Here is a 24,260-nt window from a genome sequence, read left to right as displayed (position 1 = left end):
CTAGCGGCTCGGACCAGAGGCTGCATTTGAGGAAGCAACCTCTGCACCGTCAGCCAGCGGTTACTTACCGCAGCTCAGCTCCCAGCTGCCTGCGGAGGCTGTGAGCTTTGTGGCAGCGCAGAGCAGCGATGGCTCGATGCAGTTAGCTCCCCCAGCTGGGTGCTCTGCTGGAAGGTGATGCTGGCATAGCAGGCTTCCGCTGCCTGCCTCCTGTCTCGCTGTTGTTGGCACCTGGTCTGGGTTATTTTCCTTAAAAAATCCCAAGCACAGCACTTAAGCATCAAGCGAGGGGCGACTGCTGAGCAGCAAAGTGTGGCGCGCTTTAGGATGGGCTGTCCTGGACTCTGGCAGCAAGCCACTTACAGGAGAACTAAGAGAAACCTTCGCCCTTTTTAGGGAACGCTTTAATTGGAGTTTGTAACCACCAACATTAGAACAAATCAAGGCATCTGCAGCGTGTGGCAGCCAGCAGAGAACAGACACATACGTGATAGTTGCATGAGAACCTGTGTGACTTTAGCCTAAAGGCTGCCGCCAGCAGCCAAGGAAAGGCAGTTCTCTCTGGGAAGGAGTCCCCAGGGCCCCTGTGAAGAGTGGGAAGGGGAACCGGTGTCTAGAGGGAAGTGCCAGCCACAGGTAGGAGGCCTCCTGGGGTAAGGAGCAGCCCTCAAAGCCCTGTTCTAAGGCACCATACACGTCGCACAGAGTAAGCAGGCAGCCAAGAACTGCAGTGATTCAGGCCAGTCCCTGAGTTCAGCGCGTAGAAGGCGATGACACCACACTCTGGGGAGGGGGTGGGCTTTCTTTGGCAGCTTTTCTGTTTTTTTGGGGGCTGAGTGTAGCTGTACAGCCCAGCTCGCAAAGCAGAAGTGAGGCAGCCGAGCTGCGTTTCCCTACTGAGCCTGGAGAAGAGCCGTAGTGTGCCGCATCTGTCCTGCGCGTGGCTTCAGCTGGTGGGGCAGTGGGTGTCAGCAGCAGCTGGTGCCCCACTGGGGCCCTTGTAGCCCCCTGGAAAAGGGCAGTTAGGTGAGATACCAGAGAAAGGGTAAACAGGAGAGGAGTGACCCTTTCTCGGTTATTTCGTGGCAATGGGGAGTCAGGCAGTGGGGGCATTAGGCAAAAGATCCAAGGTCCATGGAGAAGCACTTGAGCAGTGAATGCGTTAGGACACAACTAAGGCATCCCGCCTGGAGGAAGCGGGCAGACCTCTGGTGACAGCGCAGAAGGCGAGGCTTTCGAGAAGAGTGTCTGTGTGCCTCCTCCTATAGCGCCGCCACCCTGAGCAGCACCGTGCCTGTCGGGTTTACCTCCACGCTCAGGGAGGAGACCCAGTTGTGCACCCCCCAGTCCCTGCTGCTCGGCAGGATCTGCCGGACGGAGCACGCGGGGTTGCAGGCCAGCCCGTCGCCGAGGAAGGCGAGGGAGAAGGAGAAGTTCTGGGGCCCCCCGATTTCCTGCTGGTACAGCACCGCCACGGCGTAGGCTCTGCCCGACAGGGGCCGCTCCCATAGCTCGAAGTTTTTGTCCTGCCAAGGAGAAAGCAGACCACAGGGCTTGCGTTAGGGGAGGGAGAACTTACGGTCTTCACGCCCGGGTGCCTAAGCAGGCTTCAGGAACAAACGGGCACACCAGGCTCCTGTTGCCAAGCCCTGAGCACTTCTCTGTGCCACACATCCCCGGCGTCTGCTCTCTGGGGAGGCCGGCAGCCTGTGCCCCAGCGCGCACCCCCAGCCGGGTCAGCCGTACCTTGGTGATGCGATATCCCTGCCTGCCCAGCGGATCCTGGTTGATGGCGATCACCTCTTTGTTCTGGAGCAGCCACTTGGCCTCGGGGCTAATGCGCCGCAGGTCGTTGGACATGAAGAGGGGAGCAGCCATAATGGCCCACATGGCCATCTGGGTCACCGCCTGGTCCCAGCTCAGCCCGAAGTTCCCAATCACCAGCTGTGACGGGAAAAGAAAAGTGCCCGGTAACGCTGCCTGCCCAGGAGAAACTGGGCCACCGCGCTGAGCGCCGGTAAATGACAGGATGCCGAGGGTGGGACCCCTTCTGGGGACCGGTTAGATAGGCTGAGCTCCAGGAGCAAGACAAGCCCGTTGGGGAAGACATGGGTGGCAATTCCCTCATCACGTGCTTGATCCTAGGGCCCCCTCAGAGCCTTTGCCCCCGGTGTTTCTCCCTTGGATCCCTCCCTCTGCCTACAGCAGAAGAAAGGAGTTTCTGCTGGCGCTGCACGGTGCTGCTCTACTTGCCATGTCAGGGTCGTTCCAGCCTCCCGGCCCAGCTATCTTCACAATGCTGTCCTGGTGAAGCGCTGTCCACTCCAAGATGCTCTTGATGCTGTTCCAAGAATCGTAGACATCAAAGAAGTTCCTCCAGTGATTGCAGTACTGTTTGATCTCCGTGTAATTGGGCTGCCAAAACAACGAGCGTCATTAGCCAGAGCGCTTGTCCGTGCGGGATCAAGACTGTACACAAAGCTAGGCTGCATCAGGAATATTTTGGGGGAGGACTATTAGAATACCTTCCATCGCCAGCTAATTTAGCATATGTTGGTTCCGTGGGATGCCTTAACCAATAATTCCAGCCTGCCGTGCTCCACACAGCGCCATCCCCATCACTCCCCTTGGGAGAACAGCCGCGGCCACCGAGCTCGGTTAGAAAATCCCCTCAAACGCTACTTTACCCAAGGTGGGGTGGGAGCAGCGGAACTAAGGTGTGACACCCTAATAATTACTGCAGTTTCTCGGGTTTACACCCTTCGGTGACTAATGCATTTATCTCTGTGGGAGGGATGGCCACATCCTGTCCTGGCAGCGCAGGGGAGCCAGCTGTGGGTGGAGAGCACAACGTCAGTCACGGACCCTGGCTGGCAAAAACGCGCTGATAAACACCAGGGAGGATTCCTATTAAATAGGCTGCTCTAAAACTCCTTCCCGGTCCCCTGAGGTGACCGTAAGGCTGAGTCTGCAGCACTCTGCACCGCGGAGCAGCCAGGAGGAGTCACACCGAGCCATTTGCTGGCTGTGCCCGCATTGCCGGCGTCTTGCTGCTCAGCTCCTCGGAGACAAAGCAGATGGACGCTGCTGTTCCGCAGCTGCCTCCAGCCGGGCTGTGCCTCCAGCAGCCCGTGCCTGCGCGCTGCAGGATCCTGCTAAATTCTTCTCAGCAGAGCAGTGACTCGCCTCAGGTGCACCTCCGGGCGGCAGAGGAAAAGTGTTTTTTCCTCCACCTTGCAGTCTTGTTCTCTGTCAGAGCAGAGAGCGAGTTCCCTGGGAGGCTGTTCTGCACTCTTAGCACTTTCCTGGTCCTCCCACTGTGCGATGCCAGCCCTGAGAAACGCTCCTTACCTGCTGCATGGGCCTCAGGTAGAAAGGCCATTCGCAGGAGTACACGATGGGCCTTCCAGTCTTGTTCAGGGCCAGAGACATCCTCCTGTAACCTAAGGGAAGAGAGCAGACAGGTTACACAATCTCCCAGGTCACGGAGAACTAATCTACTGTCACAGGTTCAGGTTTCAGTTCAACTCTTGCAAAATCAAGGCTGAACAAGGCAGCCAGCCTCCTGCCTCACAAGGAAAGGCGAGCTTCTTCATGGCTTTGCTACCAGGTCCTGCTGTTCTGTGACCGATCACTTTGTCTCCTGGTTTTGGCTGGGATAGAGCCCCAGGAAGAAGCTGCAGTTTTGCTGTGTGGTGTTTTTTTCCTGCAAATGCCTGGGAAATACAAGTTGGTATCTATCAAGCTGCTGGGTACAGCTTCAGTGGTTAATGTTGCGGGAATATGTCCTTAGGAAGGACTTGTGCCATCTGGACTGGGCAGGAATGCAAAGCCACTAGTTCTGTCCTGTCCTTGTCCCCAGACAGCCCTGTTACATCCCTTTTAATCAGCAGAGAGGGAACGAAGAGCCCGCTCTCTCTCCTGGAACCGCTTCAGGATCGCACCTGGGTTACACACAGGATCCAACAAGAGCTTCCAGCTTAGCTGCTGCCTGCGGTGCTGAGCCGAGCTCCTGGCCCCAGCAGCCAGCATACGCCGGACCAGCTGGCTTTGATGGGATCGTCACTCGGGCAGGTTCCCTCTGCCAGACCCAGCCGGGACTGTAGGATTCCCGCTGCCAAGCGCTGTGGTGCTGACTGTGCCAGCAGGGAGAGCCCAGTCAACAGAAAACCACCTTCCGAGCCTCTCTGTCCTTCCAGCAAATCTGCTCCTGGGGTGTGCTTGCAGAGGGTCTGTGGCCGAGCCCCCTGAACGCAGCACGTTACCGAGCTTTCTGCTGCTGGCTCACCAGCCCTGTGTGCAAACAGCTCCTGAACTGGCATTTACCCAGGCAGGCTTTAAAATGAAAACCCCAGGAGGTTTTTCCTCTTCAATTTTTGCTGTTAAAAGCCCTGATAACTGCCCTTTCTGCAGCTGATGCAAGCTGTTCTGGCTTACAGCTGATCCATTATGGCACAGCCTCATCGAAGGGATGAAGGGTTAAGTGTGTGAAGTGTCTTGAGCTCTCCAGTAAAGGCACTCTAGAAGGGCAAAGCCTCTGTGGTGCTAAGAGCTGATGCAGCACTCTGCACAGAGAGCCCCCGGAGTACGCAGTCGGTGTTTGCTCAGCACCACGCAGCCTCTGGTGTGAGAAAGCTGCTGCCTCGAGCCCTGCCTGCGAGCGAAGCTCCAGGAGGGGGGAGGCTGAGCAGTCAAAAACCACTTGGGCCAGCAATACTCGCGGCCTTCGAGAGAGCAACCTTGAGCTCAGGAACACAGCCTCCTACCTGCTTCTGTAAGCAAATCCCTCAAACGAGCGTGCTCAGGGAAAAGCGGATCCCCAGGGGCTCGGGACCGCTGCTGAGCACCTTGCCTGCGCGCCCACCTTCTGCCAGCAGCTCCAGCGAGCCGGAGTTGCAGCCATCAAACTTGAGCAGGTCCACGCCCCACGAGGCGAAGGTCTGGGCGTCCAGCTCGTAGTGCCCGTAGCTGCCGGGGAAGCCGGCGCACGTCTTGTTCCCGACGTCGCTGTAGATCCCCAGCTTCAGCCCCCGCGCGTGCACCTGGGCCCGGGAGCAGACAGAGGCCAGGGGTTCACGCACCGGCCCCGAGGCCGCCTCCCCTCCGGCCTCCCCGTCCCGCCGCGCTCCCGGCGCTCACTCACGTAGTCCGCCAGCCGCCGGATGCCGCCGGGGAAGCGCCGGGGGTCCGCCCGCAGCCTGCCGCGCTCGTCCCGCGTGGGGGCCGCCCAGCAGTCGTCGATGCACAGGTACTGGTAGCCTGCCTCCCGCCAGCCCTCCGCGGCCATCACGTCGGCCATCTCGGTGAACAGCTGCTCGCTGCGGCCGGGAGCACAGCAGGGCTCGGCACCCGGTACCGGGACACCGGCACCCCCGGGACCGGGGCACCAGGATACCGGCACCCCGGGACACCGGCACCCCGGGACACCGGCACCCCGGGACACCGGCACCCCGGGACACCGGCACCCCGGGACACCGGCACCCCGGGACACCGGCACCCCGGGACACCGGCACCCCGGGACACCGGCACCCCGGGACACCGGCACCCCGGGACACCGGCACCCCGGGACACCGGCACCCCGGGACACCGGCACCCCGGGACACCGGCACCCCGGGACACCGGCACCCCGGGACACCGGCACCCCGGGACACCGGCACCCCGGGACACCGGCACCCCGGCACCGGGACATCGGGACACCGGCACACCGAGTACCGGGACACCGGGACCCCCGGTACCGGGACAGCAGCACACCGGCACACCGGGACCCCCGGTACCGGGACACCAGGACACCGGCATCCCCGGTACCGGGACACCGGGACACAGGCACCCTAGGACACCGGCACACCGGGCACCCCGGTACCGGGACACCGGCACACCCTGTACCCCCACCGCCAGCCCCCCTGCCCCCGCGGCCGTACCTGACGCAGCGGCGGGGCTGCGCGGTGCAGTCGGTGCCGCAGAGGAAGCGCTCCCAGTGCAGCCAGCCCATGGGCGGCGTCCGCGCCACGCCGTTCTCCAGCGCCGCCGCCGCCGCCAGCAGCAGGGCGCAGAGCAGCGGCACGGCCGCCGCCATGACGGCCGCCGGCGGGTCACGTGGCGCTGGGGGGGGTCACGTGGGACGAAGGCCGGCGGTGCCCGGCCCGCCTCGCTAGGGGGCTCCGCCGCCCCGCGGTGGGGCTGGGGCTGCGCCTCAGGGGCAGCGGGGTGGCGGGGCCGGGCCGTGCCAGGCACGGGGCGTGAGGCGAGCTGAGCGCTCGGGTCCTCGCCTCGTCTTAGAAACCCTCACAGAATCACACAGCCAGAGAACTGAAGGGGTTGGGAGGGACCCCCAGAGACCGCCATGTCCGACCCCCAGAGACCGCCATGTCCAACCCCCTGCCACAGCAGTTCCCCGCAGCAGCTTGCCCACGTAGCCGTCCGGATGGGCCTTGAGTATCTCCAGAGAAAGAGACTCGACAACCTCCCTGTCCCAGCGCTCCGTCACCATCACCGCGAAGGAGTTCTGTCGCGTGTTAGTGCAGAACTTCCTGGGCTCCATTTTGTGGCCATCGCCCCTTGTTCCGTCCCCACAGACCACCGGGAAGAGGTTGGCCAAATCCCTCTGTGTCGCACACAATTGCCCAGCTCCAGACCCGGTACCTTGACCATGTCCTGCAGGTGTGGTCGGTCCGTCCTGAAAGCTGTCTGTCTGTCCCTGTGAGTCCCTGTGTCTGACACCCGTCCCCCTCCCGCAGGCCACACGAGGACAGCAGCTCCCATGTTGGTCCAGGGCTGCTTTTTCAGCAGACACGCTTGGTCCCGTGTGTGACCTCTCCTTGCTGCCCTGGGACCGGCTCTGCAGCAAGACGGGCGACTGGGTGGGTGCTGTGGGTCTAGCAGGGGTCCCCAGCCCCCTCTTTTGGGGTGAGGATCAACAAAAGGGCAGAGCCGGGCAGCGGACGATGCTGCCAGGCCTCCTGCAGGAGGGCAAGGTGCTGGCACCGGGGGCTGGCAGGGAGCAGGGCAGGAGGCACCAGCACCCATGGGCGCACAGGAGCAGGAGGAGGCAGGTTGCACGTGTCTGTGGCTGCCGGGCCGTAAGCGTCCCGCTGGCAGGCGGTCAGGAAGCTGCCGGCGCCCATTATGCTGATTTTACAATCTGGGAGTCACGTTAACCCGGTGTAACTCCATTAGCTTCAATTTACACCGGCAATTAACTCAGCCACGGCTGCTGGTCCTGTGCCCACGGCTGCCTCCTGCGGCAGCCAGGACGTGTCCCGAACGTGCAGCACCATGCAGGAAAGGAAAAAACGGCTCCAGCTGAGATCTGTGGGCTCTGTAGGGGACAGAGCTGCCTGGGCTGGATGCTGCCCGAGCTGCACCCCCAGCCTGGGCACTGCTGCTGTCCTCAGGCACAAGGACACACCGGAGCCATCGGCTGGAGAGCAGCAGTGCGGGTGTCCCGGTGGCTCCTGGCTCAAGCTGGGCTGCTGGGAGCACTGGGCAGGGGCTGAGGGCCGCTGCTGGCCCCCAAAAGGCTCCTGGGGTGCCCGTGGGGCCGGAGGGTGGCAGTGCTCCCCTAAATGTTCACCACCACAGTGCCAGAAGTGAGGGCCCCTCTGCTTGGCTGCAAGCAGAGTTGATGCAGTTTATCTTATGGTGTCATTTTTTTACTATTTCCATTTTTCTGGGAAGCACCAGGTCTTGGAGTCAGGGTGATTTAAGGCTGACCTCGGCTTTTCTACCCAAACAAACCCCATGTGCCCAGACCTGCTGCTCGTAAAGGAGGGCACCGAGGGCAGGCAGGGAGGAACTCAGGAGCGTCACAGGGTTTAGTTTCTCCCAGCAAAAGAACAAGCCGGGCTCCAAGCCCGCATGCCTGCGCCTTGCCTTCTCCCCTCCCCACTGCAGAAACCCTCGCTGGGGGCCGGCGGGGCGATGGGGCTGCGAGGTACGGGGTGCCCAACAGAGCCGATCTGTGAGACTTGGCCGGGAGCACAGAGGGAGATTGATGCTTGCTTGCGAGCTCGGCCGTCAGCTGCGAGCTCTGCCTGCCCCCACGCCAGCTGGGGACAGAAGCGCTGGCCCGGGGTGGCACCGTGGGGCTGGCGTAAGCCCCCGGGACAGCTGGCAGTGCTCTGAGGCTGGCGCCGGCCCAGGACACACGGGGAGGCTGGGACACTCGATGTATTGGGGTGTCCAAGCTCCACCATGGAGCTGGAGACCCCCCCCCGACCCCACATCTGTCCCCACACACACACCTCGGGTCCTGTCCCGCAGGCAGGCCCCCATCAGACAAATCACCTATGGGGGTAACAAGGTCTGGGCATAATTGCAGGGCTGGTGCATCCTCGTCCCTACACCCCTCCCGCAGCTGGGAGCTGGAGCCGGATCAGGCCACAGGGTCCTGGGCAGAGAGAAACCCCCAGCACACCGCTGAAAATCCCAGAAAGGTTTTATTTGTGTAGGAAGATGGAGGCTGTTTAAAAACCCGCAGGTGCTGGAGGTTTGGTTGGCCACCAGGCACCCGTAGGTGCTGCCCACGTGCCGGCATCACCTCCCGACGGGCTCCCCCCGAAAAGCAAGACTCTGAAGGCTGCCTGAGGTGGGGCAGCAGCAGGGGGGGGGGCCCAGCGGCGGTGATGGGCCGGAGCCATCTCAGCCTGTCCTGGTGGGCCCTGCCTTCCCCTGGGGCCGCTTCTCCTCCACTTGCCCATCTGTGAAATGGGTGCGCGTGGCTCAGAGCAGGGGGGGGGCTCGCAAAGCAGGTGCTGGGCAGCTCGGCAGCGGGGTGTGGGGGCGTAGGGCTTTGCTCCAGGTTATTGGGGAGAGGGAGGGGGCAATGCCTGCGTGGGGGCAGGAGGGAAGCTGGGGGCTGGGGGTGGCATTTCTGCCCGGGCTGGCTTCATGGAGTTGCTTCACCCCTCTGCCCGTGTCCAGGCGGGCCTGCCTGGAGCAGCAGCTCACTGGGTGCCCTCGCTGTGCCCTGCTGGCACTGGGGCCTCTCGGGAAAGGGACAAATCCCATCCCCGTTCTGCCCTGCCTGTGCCCACTCCTGGGGCTGTGGGGGGATGGATGCCGGGGGGCTGCGGCAAACCACCCCACCGAGGACGCGAGCCCCGCCTGGGCTTGCTGTGAGCAGGGGGAAAGGAGAGCATCAACACATTTCTCACTGCAGGACCTACAGAAACGTTGCCTACTGCTTTTATTTCCAGCTAAGCACGGAGGACGTCCAGGTTTGGAGGGCTGGAAGCCTTGCTGAATTTTGAAGTCGAGGGTTCAGATGCTCTCCGGTGGAGGAGCAGCTGGGGTGAACCTGCCCGGGGACACCACACCCAGGGGGCTGGAGTGGGGCTGGGGGAAGGAAACTGGGGGCCGGGGTCAGCAAGGCTGGGGCGATTCCACCCCCTGCTCTCTGCTCCTGGCACCGCGGTGACGTGCCGCCACCTCCTCCCGAGCAGCACGGCCGCATCCTGCGGCGGCTGCCAGTGCGGATGTAGCGGTGCGGAGATGCCACCACCACCGCCCCGCTCCTCCAAGGGGGCCAGCCGAGCTGCCCCACCACTTCCAGCCCCAAACAACCTCCCTCGGCAGAGGGGCTGTGTGCCTCATCCTGCCCGGGGTGCTGAGCAGCTCCTGCCCGTGGGCTGTGCGCCATCCGTGTTCCTTCTCCATCCGTGGGACCAGGGCCCTGGCAGGGCGGGTGGCGGTCGGGGATGGGGAAGGACCTCACAGACATCGCTCCTGGGACAAGAGCAGGGGCAGCGCTGGGCTGTGCAGCAGGAAAGCTGCCTGGCCCCGACCCTTCGCTGTGCCGTGGGGCTGGGAGGGGGCCGGAGGGGCCCTGTCCCTGGCCAGGCTGGGCTGGGGGCTGGGGACTGTGGCCGGGCACAGGCAGGGGGCTGCCTGCCGTCTCCCAGGGCTGAGCTCCAAGTTCTCTGGGAGAGAGGACTGCGGCCTCTTGCCTGGCTGATGGTGGTCCACAGCAGCCCGGGGGGGGGCAGCAGCCTAAAACGGGGGTGCGGAGCGATGGAGGGCGTTGGGGGGAGCGGTGGGGTCCCCAGGGTCCCAGCAGCGCAGCATCCCCGGGTACTGGAGCCCTCCCAGCAGCTCAGCATCCTGGGGTGCCCGGGGTGGAAGCCACACATGGGGCAGGAGGGTGCCCTTCCCCAGCTGGCCACGGGGACCTGGTCCCCTCCCTCAGCACCCGGAGGGACACGGGGGCTGCCACGGGTCCTCGCCCCGAGACCCAGCCTGGGTGTGCCGCTGCTCTGAGGTGCGACAGACACAAACGTGGCTCTGGCTGGGCTCGTGGCCTCCAGGTACTCGGGGGGGCGTCTGGCCGAGAGGTGGTCCCTCGTTTTCGGGCCTCAGGGCACCGGGTGGATGTCCTCCGAGCGCAGCACTTTGTAGATGACCCAGTAGAAGATATTGAAGACCAGGAAGGTGAAGGGGAAGACGGCTCGGGAGATGGTGTCGATTCGCTTGGCCCGGTCGACGTAGCGCCTGCGGAGGGTCTCCCCTTCCCGCAGCAGCACGCTGGCCGGGGGGGGGCTGTAGATGCCGGGACCCTCCCCGGGACCCTCCTTCGCCTGCAGGCAGTGGCCCAGCCCGTAGCCTCGCAAGTAGAAGCGGCTCTCGCGGACGAGCTCTTCCTCCTGGCGGGGGAAAGCGCCGTCAGCCAGGCACCCCGCAGGGAGCGGGTGTGCGCTGGGGATGGATGCCCCGTGTGTGTGCCAGCCCCGTGTGTGTGCCAGCCCCGTGCGTGTGCCAGCCCTGCTGCACGCCCGTGTGCGTGCCTCAAGCCTGCAGGCGGAAGCACGGGGCTGGCAGGGGTAGCCAGGGCTGTGGGGGATCACGGGGCTGGGATCAGGCACACGGGTGTGCGAGGGTGCTCTGAAGGGCCCCGGGTGCACCCACGGGCAGCCCCGGCCCTGGCAACCCAGCACGGGGACCCCCAGTGCCCAGCCGGGTGCCTGGGCAGACCGGCTCTCAGCACAAACGTGCTGGGGTGGACTGGGGGAGGTGGAGTCCCGGCCAGCAGCACCCGCACTCCTCCCCGACAGCCGCCCTTCGTTAGCGAGCTGCTTCATTAGCAATTCACTCCAGCCTGCTCATTCACCCTTTGTGGGGCTTTGCGTGTCCCCGGGGCTCTCCACAGAGCCCCATCCTCGCTCTGTGCCCACACAACGTGGGTGCCGGGTCCCAAGGCCGCCTCCGACTGGCGCTGCCCTCCGAAGGGCCTGGGCGAAGGGCAGCACCCGGCCTGCGTGGGCACCCGGCCGGCCAGGGGGCTCTCATGCGGAGAGCCGGCGGCCGCGGATCTTTATTTAACTCAGCAATCTGCCGGCTAAGCAAGATTTCCCGGTGGGAAGAGCAGCAGAGGCTTAAATCGCTGAGACGAGTCCTCGTGTGCGGCTGAGGTGTGCTCTCCTGCCGCAGCGGGATGGAGCCGCCTGCCCCCGTGCCCCTGGGGAGCTGCAGCCATTCCCCGACCCCAGCGGGACCGGCCCGGGGGGCTTCACCCGTGTGCTGCATCTGCAGGGGTGCAGGGCTGGCCTGGGGGGGCTCAGAGAGGGCTGGGGCGGCCCCGCAGCTGCCCGGGCTGGATGTCCTTGTCCCCCAGCATCCCGCCGCACGCCTGGGAGCTTGCCCTGCGCCGCTGCCCCTGCCTTGTCTCCTCCCCACGTCTCCGGCTGCCAAGCGCCCATGTGGCCCGAGCACACGCACACAGTGGTGTCACTGCAGGGAGAAAATGCCCCGAATCTGCCTGTGCTGGGTACAGCGGGCAGGCAGAGCCCTCATCCTGCTCCGGGTGCTGGCAGGGAGCCGAGGAGCAGCCCGGGACCAGCTCTCTCCATCACTCTAGCCTGGTTCACACCACTGCCAAGGGGGCTGCGTCGGCCTCGTTTTACAGTAGGGGAAACCGAGGCACGAAGCTGGGTGTTCCCAAGGAGCCGGCAAAATCTGCTGCATCCCCTCCCTCTCAGACCTGCTTTCAGCCCAGGGACGGGTAGCTCCATCCTACGGCCGGGTGCCCTGCACGGATCACAGCCCGGCTCCTTCCTTGCACCCCCGCCGGCCGGCAGAGCTCTCCGGGGGGGGGCTCCTTTGGGGCAGTGGTGGGGGGGCGTGGGGGTGCGCTGCGCTGCCCGGGGGCTGCCCGAGGGTTGTGCTTTACCCTGGAGCTGGAGAGCTGCGAGAGCGTCGCGTAGGTGTGCTCGCCGCTGTGCTGGCTGCTCAGCTGCTGCAGGGACTCGAGGCTGGCCGTCCCGCTGCTCAGGCCCTTTTGGTGCGCACCAAACAGAAACAGGACAGCGGGTGACCCATGGCTCTGCCCCGGCCGCGGGGACGCGCGGGCAGGGAGCAGCCGAGGGGCAGAGAAAGCCCCTGGGGCAGGAGGTCTTGTGCCGAACGGCGTCGCCAAGGCCGTGCCAGGAGGGTGCCGGCTGCCTTCCCTGAGCATTGCGCGGGGCGGGCGCCTGAACTGATGGGTGGACGGAGGGAGGCTCTGCGTTCCCGTACGGCCCGGCCCCGGGCGCCCTGTCCCTGGGCAGCACAGCCCGGTGCCACCAGGTCCTGTTGCTATTTCCCTGCCCTGACGCAGTGGCGAGCCTCTGCTGCCGCCACGGCGGCGCCTGCCCCGGGGGAGCTCGGCGTGCCTCAGCCCCACGCATCCCCACGGGGCAGGGAAATGCTCGGGGGTCTCCGGGCAGGCAGAGGGGCTCCGTGCCCACGGGTCCCCGAGGTGCCGGAGGGGACAGCCCCGCAGGCACGGGGACGGCAGCCCTGAGGACGGGGACGTGGTGCCAGCGGCGGGGAGGCACTCACCATCCTCTGCCGCCGCTGGCGCCGCCGCAGGCGCATGAATTCCTTGTGCTGCCGGGACACGAAGTTGACGGCGGCGTACTCCAGCAAGGCGGCGAAGACGAAGAGCAGGCAGACGGCCATCCAGATGTCGATGGCCTTCACGTAGGAGACCTGCGAGGGGACGGGGGGGGGGGTCAGAGACGGGGGTGTCCCACGGCCCGGCCGCTGCTCCTGCCTCCGCCGTGTCCCTCCCTGCCCTCCTCGCAGAGTAACGCCGTTCCCAGCTTGGAGAGGCCATCCCCTGCAGCTGCACGCCCAGAAACTCAGGGGAGCATGGCTGCGGGTTTCAGCTGAGCCTTTTCTCTTCTGAAACTGCTAATTGCCCTCAAGCCAGGAGGGACGTGCTGCCAGCCTCTGCCGACTTGTCCTTACTCCTGCCGCCCTGCGATGCTGGGGGTGAGGGGAGCCAAATTTTGTTGCTTGCAATCAGGTTTTTTCCTGGTGTTTCAATCAGCGCTGGGGTGCAGACGCTGCCTGCAGGGGGTCTTAAAAACCCCGAAGGTTTCTGCTGGCAGCGCTGCTTGCAGGACCACGCGTGCCAGAGCTCATCCACCCAAGCGGCACCGCGTCCCCCCCACTGGCACGCAGCCGGCGAGGCTCTGGGGACCCCTCCCCAGGACAGGGCTGTCCCCACCCCGGGGCTGTGGGGCCACCAGCGTGTCCCCAGCGCTCACCTTGGGCAGCGAGGCGCGGGAGCCGGCGCTCTGCGTGGTCATGGTGAGCACGGTGGTGATGCCCAGGCCCACCCGCGCCGGCGCCGCGTCCATGTTGATCCAGAAGGAGACCCAGGAGAGGATGACGATGAGCAAGCTGGGGATGTACATCTGGATCAGGTAATAGCCCATCTGCCTCTCCAGGTGGAACTTCACCTCGATGCAGGTGAACTTGCCTGTGGGGAAAGACGGCCCCGATGGGCGAGGGGGGGCCCCGTGCCGTGCCGGGGGGCGGCAGAGGGTCCCCGGGGTGCTGACCTGTGTTGTAGTACTTGGTGCAGTAGCCCAGGTCCTTCTCGTCCCTGAGGATGAACTGCGGCAGCGTCAAGCCCTCCGCCACCTGCACGGCCTCCTGCTCCTCCAGCCACTCGAAGATCAGGTCGTTCATGGTGTAGCCGACTGGGGAGACGACGGAGGGAGCCGTGGGGCAGGGGGACGTGCACCCACTCACCCCCACCCCGAATTACCCCTCCTTCACCCTCGCCTCCCCCAGAAGCAGGGAGATGCCAGGGGATGGGATGGGATGGGATGGGATGGGATGGGGTGGGATGGGGTGGGATGGGATGGGGTGAAACAGGCCTTGAACCCCTCCAGGTGCTCACAGCTCTCCAGCTGCATCGTGCACGTCTGGATGTCCATGGGGAAGTTCTTGAGGTCCATGGGGCAGGACAGGATCAGCGTCAGCCTGGAGGAGGCAGACAAAAGGAGGGGCTCGCTGAGAGCTGCCGAACGGGGGGCGAGAAGAAAGCTTCTCCTCCCTCCCTCGAGCCCTGCGCCGGAGGAGAGGGGCTGAGCGCACGGCACCTGATGCTGTAGAGCACGTTGCCGTTCTTGAAGATGCGCAGCAGCTTGTTGTCGGTGGTGACCTCGTGGAAATTGGCCCCTTTCTCGTTGGCGAAGAACAAGTCCGGCTTCCAGATGGAGTCGAGCATGGAGGGGTCGAGGTCGAGGGAGTCGTCGGGGTACTCACGGTAGGCCAGGCGGGGGTCGTTCCACTGCTGCCGCAGGAAGACGTTCACCCGGTAGTCCTGGGGCAGAGGCACAGCGTCAGCAGGGCACGAGGAGGAGGAGGAGGAGGAGGAGGAGGAAGGTGGGGAGGAGGAGGAGCAGCGAGGTGCTGCCCGCGGCAATCCCCGCGGGCCTGTGGGCGCCGGGCCTCGCGCATTCCCCGGGAGAGCACCCCCAGGAGAGGAGCCCCTGGCAAACCCCTCACCATGGTCGTCTCGGTGACGGAGCCGAAGCTGTTGATGAAGATGTTGCACGTCACGTTGACGGGCGGACCTGGAAAACGAGCAGGCAGCACGCAACCTCTCGCTGCTGGCCGGGAGAGACCAGCACCTCGGGGACACGGGCAGGGACCCCGCACCCTGTGGGGACCCCCACAGCCCGCCAGGGAAAGCCCCCGAGGCCCATGCCCGTCCCCTGGGGCTGGGCAGCTGTGTGTGGGTGGCTGTCAGGTCAGGAAGCCTCGCGCCCGCCCCTTACCTTTGAAGTTGGGCCGAATCCGGGCATCATACCCCGACGTTCGTCCCATAAGCTTGTCCAGGAAATCAGAGGGCGACATGGGCTGGGGCGAGCTGCGGGAGGCAGATTTGATCTCCTCCCTCCCTGAGACCAGCCTGCGGGGCGGAGGGGGACAGTCAGACGTTTCTCACCCATGTCCGAGGGTGCCCCGGCGAGGCGGGAGCCCCCAGGAAGGGCGTTTGGGGCCGGGTGCCCGTGGTGGGGACGGGGCACAGCGGCGATGGCCCCGTGCCGTGGGCTCTGGGCGCTGGCAGGCACTGGGAAGAGCCAGGAGGGTGTCCCTCAGGATCAAACACCGGCCCAGCACCTCCCAGCCGGGCACCACGAGGAGCTGACAGGAGCTCTCCCACGCCGCGCTGCCGAGGATGATGGAGGCTTATTTAAACTGACCTTGGAGAGGATATTTTTGTGGACGCCTCTTAGCCTGCCAGTTTCCCTCCTTCCATCAGTCTATAATGATCATTTCAAGGAACAATGCGAGAGACAAGTCGCTCACCACATGGCCGGGCACGCGGCTGTGGCGGAGAGGAATTAGCTGGAGACCTCTGGACACAAAGGGAGCTTTGAGAGCGCTGCTGGTGTGTCCTGCTCCTGCTCGGGGCTACGGACCCCGTCATCACAAGCACGGCGCGATGCGGGGAGCTGGGAACCTCTGGGATCGTGGGCAGGCCAAACCCACACCGTGCTCCTACCTCTGCTTGGGGGATCAGGGGGCATCCCGAGGGGCTTGTGTGCAGCCTCGCTGGCCAGAAACGGCCACGACAGCCACCCAAAAATGAGCCAGCCGTGCAGGTTTTCCCTTACTTAATCGGGGACGGGCAGTGGAGAGTGCCTGGGTCTGGGCTTGAGCCAGAGCAAAAGGCTGGGAGAAATTGTGCCTCCACCAGCTGCTAAGAGGTGCGCCCCTCGGAGCGGGGAGAGAAGCAGGAGGAGGAGGAGGAGGGCTGCAGGAAGGCAGGTAGCAAGGAGTTAAGCCAGACCTTGCCACATGGCCGTGAGCCGTGTCCTCTGCTGGGGAGGAAGATGAGGGCTCTCCCTGGAGCGTGCGGGAGGAAGGCTCCCAGCTCCCTCCCTGGAGGCTCAGCCCCCCCGAGCAGCAGCAGACCTGCAGCCCGGGCCATGCTCGCACCTGGGGGCTGCACAAACGCGAAGCCTCCCCGGGGCTCTGCTGCAAGCCGGCGGCCGTGCGCGTCCCCTGGGCACCGCGCTGGGCTTTGGGGGCACTGCTTCCCCCGGGGACGCTGCTGCTGACCTGGCAGGGCACTGCCAGGCCCCGCAGCTCAGCACCTCCGTGCTGGCGGGGCTGGAGAAGGCTCACGGCCGCCCAGGAATGTCCTGATCCCAGCATTTTCTGCCTGTGCAGCGGTGCCATGTGGATGCAATCCCCCCCCTCCGCACCACAAACACTGCAGTCCCCACTGTGCCGCTCCGGCTGTACTGGGATGGGGACCGGGTGCTGGGACGGGGAGCGGGCTCAGCCCTGGGGGCACCGCAGCCCCCCCAGCCCGCTCCCTGCTCCCCAGGGACAGGGGTCCCCTGCCAGCCCCCTGCCCGTCCCGCTGGCCCCTGCGTCCCGCCTCGTCCTGGTGGCACCCAGGTTGGCAGGGAGGGGACAAAGGGATTTGGGGACTTTGGCTCCTGCACCCGGGGGGCTGCTCCCGCACCCACGGGCACCCCACTGGCCTGGGCCACCTGGGGGCTGAGGCTGGGACCACCCTGAGCCTCCCCCCGAATAAAAAACCCCAAACTGACGCACCGGGGCTGCGCCCGGCTCCGGGGGGACGGGGGGCTCTGCGGGAAGGGGCCGGTGGCGGGGGTGTCCCCAGGGGTGTCCCGGGGGACATCGGGCTCCCGGAGGTGACATCGGGCCGGGGGGGGTGGGTGCGGGTCCCGGCGGGGAAAGCCCGGGGGGGGGGTCCCGGCGGAGGGCCGGGCTCCCGGGGGACACCGGGGGGGGGCCTCGAGGGGCTCACCTGAGCGGGCCGCGCCGGGGCAGGAGGCAGCCGAGGAGGAGGAGGAGGAGGAAGGCGAAGGCGCCGGCCCGGAGCGCTCCCATCCCGCAGCCCGCAGCCCCGCCGCCCCGGGCTCACGGGCATGACCCGGCCGGCGGCGGCGGCGGCTCCCCCGCTCCCGATCCCGCAGCACCGGGGCCGCCGCCGCCGCCGCCGCCCCCCGGCCGGCCCCGCTCCTCATAGTCCGGGGCGAGCGGGGTGGGCGCCGGCCGGCTGCGGCCACCGGGAGCCGGGCGGAGCTTCCCCGGTGCGGCGGGGAGGAGGCGGGCACGGCGGCGGGGAGCCGCCCGCCCCCGGCCCCCCCACCCCCGCCCCGCCGCCCCGGGGGGGGGGCTCCGCTCCCGGCCCCCCACCCCCGTTCCCCCCTCTCCGCCCGTCCCGGAGCGCGGGGAAGCGCCGCCGTGCACCGGCACCGGGACCCGACGGGGCGGTCCTGGAGGGGGCGACCCCCCCCCGGGGACCCCCGGGGCTGGGGGTTGAGGAGCCGGGCCCGGGGGTTTCCGGGGGTCGGGAGCCGGGGGTCGCGCCGGGGTGCCCCGGTGGAGCAGCAGCGGGACGGGGCCGAGGGACGGGACGGGGCTGGGGGCTCCGGCTGAGCGTGGGGAGCAGCGGGGCGCCTGGTTTGGGGTCCGAGCCAGCTCTGGGCTGCCCCGCAGGGGCAAGGACCCCGAGGGGCTCAGCACCCTTCAGTGGGTGCCCAGCGCTCGCTTTTGCCGGGGGGGCTGGCGGATGGGAACCCTGTCCCTTGGGGAGCCTCGGGAGGCGACGTGGGCGGCGGGGTGTGCGTGGCAGGGGGGCTGCGGTGGCTGCCAGCTGAGGGAAACTGAGGCAGGGGCTGAGGAGCCGCTTGCCCGCCGGGCTGGCACCGCCCGGGCTCGCTGGGGCTGCTCGGCTGCGTCTGTCCCAGCCCCTGGGGCACCCGGCCGAGCCGCAGAGCCTTGCCCCTGGGCCCAGGCAGCCTGTGATTAACTTGCAGGGAAGCAGACAGGATTTCAAAAGGGAAAAAAAGCGCAGAATAAATGATTCCCGGCGGACACGCCGTTCAGGTTTCCCTTCACCCTACCGCGCCTGGCTCATCTCATTTATCTGTATTAATTACACTGTGGTAATGGCTAGGAGCTGCTGTACGAAGCCCTCGCTGTGGGGACCCGTGCAGGACAGCCGGTGACGTCCCAGAGGAGAGGCGCGGGGCTCCCCCAGGCCCGATTGCCCCAGGGCGAGAGGGGGGGGCCCTGCATCTCGGCGGCGCGTTGCTGGGCTCTGCGTTGGCTCCTCAGAAAGCTGGCGCAGGCTTTCGAGCGCTCCCCGCAGCGCGTGCTGTAGCGAGGAAACGTGACCGAGGCTCGCCGTGCGCAGCAGGGTTTTGGGGGGGGGGGGATTCTGCAGCGAAGGGGCGAGGGCAGGGGGCTGCAGCCCACGGCGGGGGGCACGTAGCTGCGAGGCGGCGTGCGGCAGCCCCCCCGCCTGCTCGCCAGCAGCCCCGGGAGCCGGGAGCAGTCTCCTCCGATTACCGTTGCCATTAATGTTTGCGGGGCCGCGGTGCTGGGAGGGAGCAATCAGGATCCGGAGCCCGGGGGGGCCGAGCAAGCGCACGCTACATGACAGCTCCTCTTCCAGAGGCTGTCCCAGCTAACCCGAGCTGACACCGGCTGTGGGAGGGGGGCAGCCCCAGCCTCCCCCCCCCGTGGGGAAACTGAGGCACCCGCGCTGCGTATCTGCGTCCCTTATTCCCCAGAGAGGAGCACGAGGTGGTTTTCCTGCCAGCAGCGAAGGCGCCGGGCACAGCCAGCCCCGGGGGCAGGGTGCAGGGACCTCGCCGCCAGCCTGGTGCAGAGCCGGGGCTGCCAGCACGGAGCTCCCGGGGGTGCCCCGGCCCTGCCCCGGCCCCGTCACGCTGCTGGGGACGGTGTCAGGCTCTGCTGATGGCAGAGACGCAGGCAGCAGAGGTTGGGGCTGCTAAGGCAGGGAGGAAAACACGTTTTTATTTATTTTTTTTTGATTCCTTCTCCTCCCCTGTCTCTGAGCTCACGTCAAACTGTTCCCCTGGGGCCGGACTCCTGCCCGCAGCAAATGTGCCTGGGTCCAGAGCCTCCAGGAGGGCTCTGCCCACGCACACCGCCTGGACCCCGACCCCTCGCTGCTGCTCGGCCCCCGGATTGCCACGTCTCTGTATTTAATCCTGCCTGATAAATATTGTACTGACTTCCCAGCCAACACAATTTCAAGTGGCTGAGTGATTAAACTCCTTGAAAACGTCTTTTTTTTTTTGTAATTATTTTTTCACAGAAAAGGTTGACAGGCTCTTACGCTCGATCTCGGGATGAACAATTGCCTCTAAGATCAATTTTGTGCCACGAGTGCCACGGGGAAGAGGGAGGGAGGCAGCGGGCAAAGGAGATGATTTGCTCTGGGAACACGGCCCCAAATAATCCCTGGGGTGCCTGCAGCGTGAGGGGCAGGAGCTTCGGGGGACACAGCTCTGTGGTGGGCTTGACACAACCTGCTGCAGCTCCCGTGCTGCTTGAGGGGCTCCAGGAGGGAGGATTCCCCCCAAAGCCCCCTCTCGGCTGCTGCAGGAGCACGTGGGCACCTTGGGGAGTCCCCAGGTGTGAGCAATGAGCACCCGAGTGCCCAGAGCCAGCTCCGCACTTCTCCCTCCCTTGCTGCTGTAGGACTGGAAATTTACTGCAGAAGCGAAGATGTCCCCGGGCTGGACACGGGCAGCTGCCCACTGCGCAGACGTTCGGAGGCATCTAATCGGGTGTGAGATCGCTGCTGCAGAAAAGACCTTCCCGAGCGTGCCCGTGCGTGGCCGCCAGCCCGCTGCTTGCCCCGGCGGCCAGCGTGTGCCCAGCTGGGGGCTTCTGTCTTCATCCAGCTTCCCAGAGCCGCACCGGTCCCCACGTGTCCCACGGAGGCTGCACCACGGGCCGGGAGCGCTTTCCTGGCTGAGGCACAGGGCTTCTCCTCCGGTGCTGCTAAACACGGGGCCCCGGTGCTGGTTATGTGGCTCAAAGAAGTCAAAATTTGGCCATTTCTGCCATGTCCCTGTTTTTCTAGGGGAAAATGCCATGTGGTAGTTCAAAACGAGTCCCGCTTTCAGGAATTTAAGCCCAGCATCCTGACTTTGAAACAGCCAGAAGAGACACTTCCCGCGGGATGTGTGCCTGGAGCCAAACCCTTTTGGTTTTTGGGGAAAGTTTGACATGGTTCACGCTCACCCGGGCGTGGGGGCACGGGGATCTGCTCAGGAGGCAGGGGGCAGGGGCTGACGGGCAGCCCGGCGGTGCCACCGGGACGCTGCGCCTCGCCCAGCCGGGCAGGGCGGCCACAGAGGAGATTGCAAGGTGAACCGGGACGTCGGCCCGAACTCCAGCTAACATCGCTCTCCAGCTCTGTGGCGCTTGTCCAAGCTAAAAATACCCCTGCTGCTGGTACGGCGCGGGGCGGGCGCTGCAGGCGGCGGCTGCAGAGGGATGCTCCGCGCCGCCGGACCCGCCAAGGGCATGGGGCTGGGCTCCCGCTCACCCAGCAGCTCCTGCTCCACGGGGACCCGGCACCTCTCGCCGGGCTGTGCTCCCAAAACGCCCCTCTGGGGGAGAGCGTGGGGATGGGGGATTTTGGATGGACGCCGCCAGGAGCCCGCTTGGGGCAACGGGAAGAATGGCTGGGTCTCCATCCGACTTCCATCTTCCACCTCCACCAGGCTGGGGATCGTGTCTGCGGATGGAGCAGCTGAGGAGGGAGATGCAAACAGATTGAAGGCCGGATCGACCTCACCAGATGATCCCGTCACCTTGGCGAGCCGGGCACGCTGAAAGGGGAGATTTAATTTAGATAAGTGTCAAACGAGGCTCCCGGGTCCGGGACCAAAGCCTGGCACAAGTGCCAAAACCCTCGGCAGGCTCCTCACCGCCCCAGGGTGACCTGGCCCTTGCTCATTTTTGTGTCTCTTCTCCTCGCCCATGGGTCACCCTGTTGCTGCCTGCCTTGCCCCAAATTGCTGGGGAAGTTGAGGGGAGGCCGCTTTGGCTGGGGCATGCCCGTGGGCAGGGCTGCCTCCCGGCCAGGATATTCCCAGCAATGGCCCTGGCTGGTGAGGGCCCCGCCGCTCCCACCACCTGCAGCATTTCCAACCACCTAGGAGAAAAATCTGCTGGATTTTCACACCGCAAGACTCCCCAGCCTCTGCCCCCTGCCTCCCCCGTCCCCAGTCCCCCGTGGCTTCTGAGCCTGTGAAGGAGCAGCTGCGGAAAATCGATGCCTTGGCCAGCGCCGGGCGCTGTGCTGTTGTACAGGGATGGGGTGGAGGCACCGTGGTCCCCGGTCACCTCCCCGTTTTGGGGTGCCCGGCCCCGTGCATCCCAGCCGCAGTTGCCATGGCGATGAGCATCCCACGAGCTCCGGTTCTTTCCTCGCCTCCGCATCGCTCCTGCCCTCGGCCCCAGCGGTCCCCGAGCACGAGAGCAGCAGGAGAGCAGCGGGAGCGGAGCGTGCTGCGGCGCTGCGTGGCGTTAACCACAGGCTGCCCGGCTCGGCCGAACCGCGAGGGGTTATTTTTATTTGCTAGAGCCCCCCCCGGAAGGATGGGTTTGGAAGGCGAAGCGTTACACATCTGCGGCATCAGGCGGGGAGCGAAGGAAGGAGAACTCAGCCCCCCCCCGCTGCTCCCCTGCCTGGCACGGCTGCCACGGAGGAGATGAAGGATTTGTTTAATTAGACGGCAAAGCCTCCTGCTGCTGCACAGAGGCAAACAGCAGCAGCTCGGGCAGCGGCTGCGTCCCGGGGGATCGGGGCTGCCACGGCGGCACCGGTGTCCTGCGGAGCCGAGCGGCGTCACGGCGTGGGCTGGGGGGGGGTCGGCGTGCTGGGTGCCACCGCTGGGCTGCTGCCCTGGGGCTGCAGGGATGGGGCATGGGGAGCGTGGGGAACCCCGGTTTGTGTCCCTGGCCTGCCCTCTGCTTCTTCTTGCTCTGCTGGCGTCCCGGCAAAGGCAGCTCTTCTCTGTGCCCACATCTTGTCGCCTTGCTGTCCCCAGGGAGCGATGGCGATGGTCCCGGTGCAGCTGCTGGCACAGAGGGGTGCCCAGGGCTGCGCCCGGCCCCGGTGCTGCCTTTGGTGTCCCTGCACGGGGACGTGGTGCCCAGAGCTGCCGGCAGGGCCAGCCGGGGCTGCCTCTGCTCTGCCCAGGCACCGTCAGCTCCGCGGAGGCAGAACCGTGTCCGTCTTTGGCTCCCCGGGTTTGCCGGCAGGTAAATGAGCACTGCTAGGGAAGACGACCCTGTGGAGGGCAGAGCGAGAGAGTAATGAGCAGCCTGGGGAGCGTCAGCGCCGGGCGGCTGTTTGCCCTCCGTCGTGAAGCAGAGTCAAGGAGAAAGTCAGGAGACGTGAAAGGCAAATCTGCTGGAAAGCCAGCCAGGGGAACCGGCACCAGCTCCTCACCAAAGCCACCACGGACCTGGGAACGCCGCAGCGGGCAGGAACACCCACACCTGGCCCCGAGTGGGGAGTTAGAAACCTGAGTGGGAAAGGAAGGAGCAGAGAGGGCAGGGTAGGGTGCGGGGTCCTGCTGCTGATGATCCCTGCAGCCCGGGGCTGGGACCTTGCCCCAGGCCCGAGCCTTGTGCCCATCGCTCACTCCTGGCGAGGATTCTGCCCAGCTCCTCTCCAGCCCAGCCCTGCCCTTCCTCCGTCGTCCCATGACACCGTCCTGTCCGTCTGTCCTTCAGCTCGCCTCCCCGTCCTCTGATGGGTTCAGCCAGTTTTTTTTTTTTTTAATTTAATTTTTATTAGCACACTTTGCAGCCTCGCAGCAACCCAGGAATACAAATAGCACGGCGAGCGCAGCCAGTCCGGGAGAGCGGGGCCAGCTCCAGGCGCCGTCCTTGGCACCGCCGGGAGGAGGCAGCTGGATGGACGGACGCTGCTCCTCTCTGCTTGGACATGGGGATTTGGCACGGCAGGAAAATCCCTGGGCATCCCTGCCTGCCGCGGGCAGCTCCAGGTCCCATTTCGGGCTGCCCAGCCCAGGGGGTTCCCACCCTGCGATGGGTGAAGCGAGGCGGCGAGGCGGGTGAGGACGGGTGGTTGAAACCAGCAGCAGAGAGCGAGAAATTCAGCCCGGCCGGGGAAGCAGCCGCCTAAAAATAGCAGCAAGGCTCTCCGATGTGACAACGCACACCGGTGTTCCTCCCGCTGCCCTATGTATAATGGATAAGGCGCTGCACGCGCTGTCGCTGGCTCCTTTCGGGTGTATCGAGGCTGTTAACGCTGGAGATGTTGGACCTGCACCCCCCGAGCAGGCTGCTCGGTGGGGGATCCTCCTCCCGGGGGCTGTGTTCACGGACCCAGGCAGCTAACCCGCTGCTCGCCCCCTGGGAGGTGGTTTAAGACAGCTGGCTGCCAAACCAGGGCCAGAACAAATCGCAGCGCAATCCAGGCTGATTTATAAGCGTGTTTATTTTCACCAGCCTGGCGCGGCCGTCTCCCGGCTGGCCAACAGGGCAGCGTCCCCCCTTCCCTGCCTGCCCCGCAGCAGCGTTTTCTCAGGCAGGGAGGGAGCCAGGGAGGAGACCTGGATCGGCACGGGCAGGCTCCGAGCAGCAGCACGCCGTCCTCGGGGCCTCATCCAGGGAGGTGCTGGGCCGCAGGGACGCGCCGAGCCTGCACAAGGAGAAGGTCTGACAGGCTTTAGGTGGAGCGCGAAGGGATGGGTGAAATGAAGCCAGCCGGGGGGGGTTTGCTGGGCGAGCAGCGCTGGAGCATCAGGCGCAGCACGGGCAGGCTGCGCGGCCCCGGGGTGGGGGCACACGGGGAAGAGCTCGCTAACAAGCAGCTGCCAATTACCCAGGGTTTTGAGGCACTTTGTGCGGAAATCACAGCGCCCTTCATTGCTCGCATCCTCCCCGACGGCACGAAGCTGCCGCTTCCCCCCGGGGTGCTCCCAAAACGCGAGAGCTTGAATTCCTACAGAAGGAAAAAAAAAGACGGGTTTTTATTTCCCCCCCCCAACGTTGTTTTTCCCTTTGGTGCCTGCCTGCAGGCAACGCAATCCTTCGCGGGGAGGTGAGCTTTGGCGTAAGGAGATGATTTTTTAGAAGCGTTTTCTTCCTGCAGATAACCTGAGAGAACCACAGCCGCCCCCGTGTCCCCTGGCATGGCG

At 65.5% G+C, this 24,260-nt stretch overlaps 2 protein-coding genes across 3 annotated transcripts; both read right to left on the bottom strand.

Moving 5' to 3' along the window:
* Positions 1 to 387: 387 nt before the first annotated feature.
* GLA (galactosidase alpha) lies at positions 388 to 6,105 on the bottom strand. The gene is made up of 7 exons (XM_083797872.1): positions 5,919 to 6,105; positions 5,144 to 5,318; positions 4,865 to 5,042; positions 3,352 to 3,443; positions 2,254 to 2,415; positions 1,747 to 1,944; positions 388 to 1,526 (listed from the first exon to the last, which is right to left on the bottom strand). Exons 1-7 carry the CDS (start codon positions 6,071 to 6,073, stop codon positions 1,263 to 1,265), a joined length of 1,224 nt encoding a protein of 407 aa, XP_083653998.1. The 5' UTR covers positions 6,074 to 6,105; the 3' UTR covers positions 388 to 1,262.
* A 3,058-nt stretch (positions 6,106 to 9,163) lies between these two features.
* Positions 9,164 to 17,238, bottom strand: LOC310881097 (glycine receptor subunit alpha-4). 2 transcript variants are annotated; one of them, XM_083797869.1, is made up of 10 exons: positions 17,060 to 17,238; positions 15,048 to 15,181; positions 14,776 to 14,843; positions 14,367 to 14,590; positions 14,165 to 14,247; positions 13,821 to 13,961; positions 13,524 to 13,738; positions 12,811 to 12,960; positions 12,161 to 12,265; positions 9,164 to 10,637 (listed from the first exon to the last, which is right to left on the bottom strand). In XM_083797869.1, the coding sequence occupies exons 1-10, from the start codon at positions 17,140 to 17,142 to the stop codon at positions 10,350 to 10,352; spliced, it is 1,491 nt and encodes a 496-aa protein (XP_083653995.1). In that variant the 5' UTR covers positions 17,143 to 17,238; the 3' UTR covers positions 9,164 to 10,349. The 2 variants fall into 2 exon arrangements, with proteins under 2 accessions (XP_083653995.1, XP_083653996.1); XM_083797870.1 differs by lacking the exon at positions 12,161 to 12,265.
* Between the last annotated feature and the right edge of the window lie 7,022 nt (positions 17,239 to 24,260).

Source organism: Anser anser (genome assembly GCF_964211835.1).
Source record: "Anser anser genome assembly, chromosome: 13".
Taxonomy (NCBI): domain Eukaryota; kingdom Metazoa; phylum Chordata; class Aves; order Anseriformes; family Anatidae; genus Anser; species Anser anser.
This window is presented reverse-complemented; position numbering and strand designations above follow the sequence as displayed.

What these genes read in the sequence shown, in the direction of transcription:
- GLA (XM_083797872.1), bottom strand. Translation starts at nt 6,073, where the DNA reads ATGGCGGCGGCCGTGCCGCTGCTCTGCGCCCTGCTGCTGGCGGCGGCG. An exon ending in TCCGGCGGCTGGCGGACTAC is followed by an intron (nt 5,043 to 5,143) that starts GTGAGTGAGCGC and finishes TCCCGGGCCCAG; the next exon opens with GTGCACGCGCGGGGGCTGAA. An exon ending in AGGGATATCGCATCACCAAG is followed by an intron (nt 1,527 to 1,746) that starts GTACGGCTGACC and finishes TCTCCTTGGCAG; the next exon opens with GACAAAAACTTCGAGCTATG.
- LOC310881097 (XM_083797869.1), bottom strand. Translation starts at nt 17,142, where the DNA reads ATGGGAGCGCTCCGGGCCGGCGCCTTCGCCTTCCTCCTCCTCCTCCTC. An exon ending in AACGTGCTCTACAGCATCAG is followed by an intron (nt 14,248 to 14,366) that starts GTGCCGTGCGCT and finishes TGCCTCCTCCAG; the next exon opens with GCTGACGCTGATCCTGTCCT. An exon ending in CACGATGCAGCTGGAGAGCT is followed by an intron (nt 13,962 to 14,164) that starts GTGAGCACCTGG and finishes TCGTCTCCCCAG; the next exon opens with TCGGCTACACCATGAACGAC.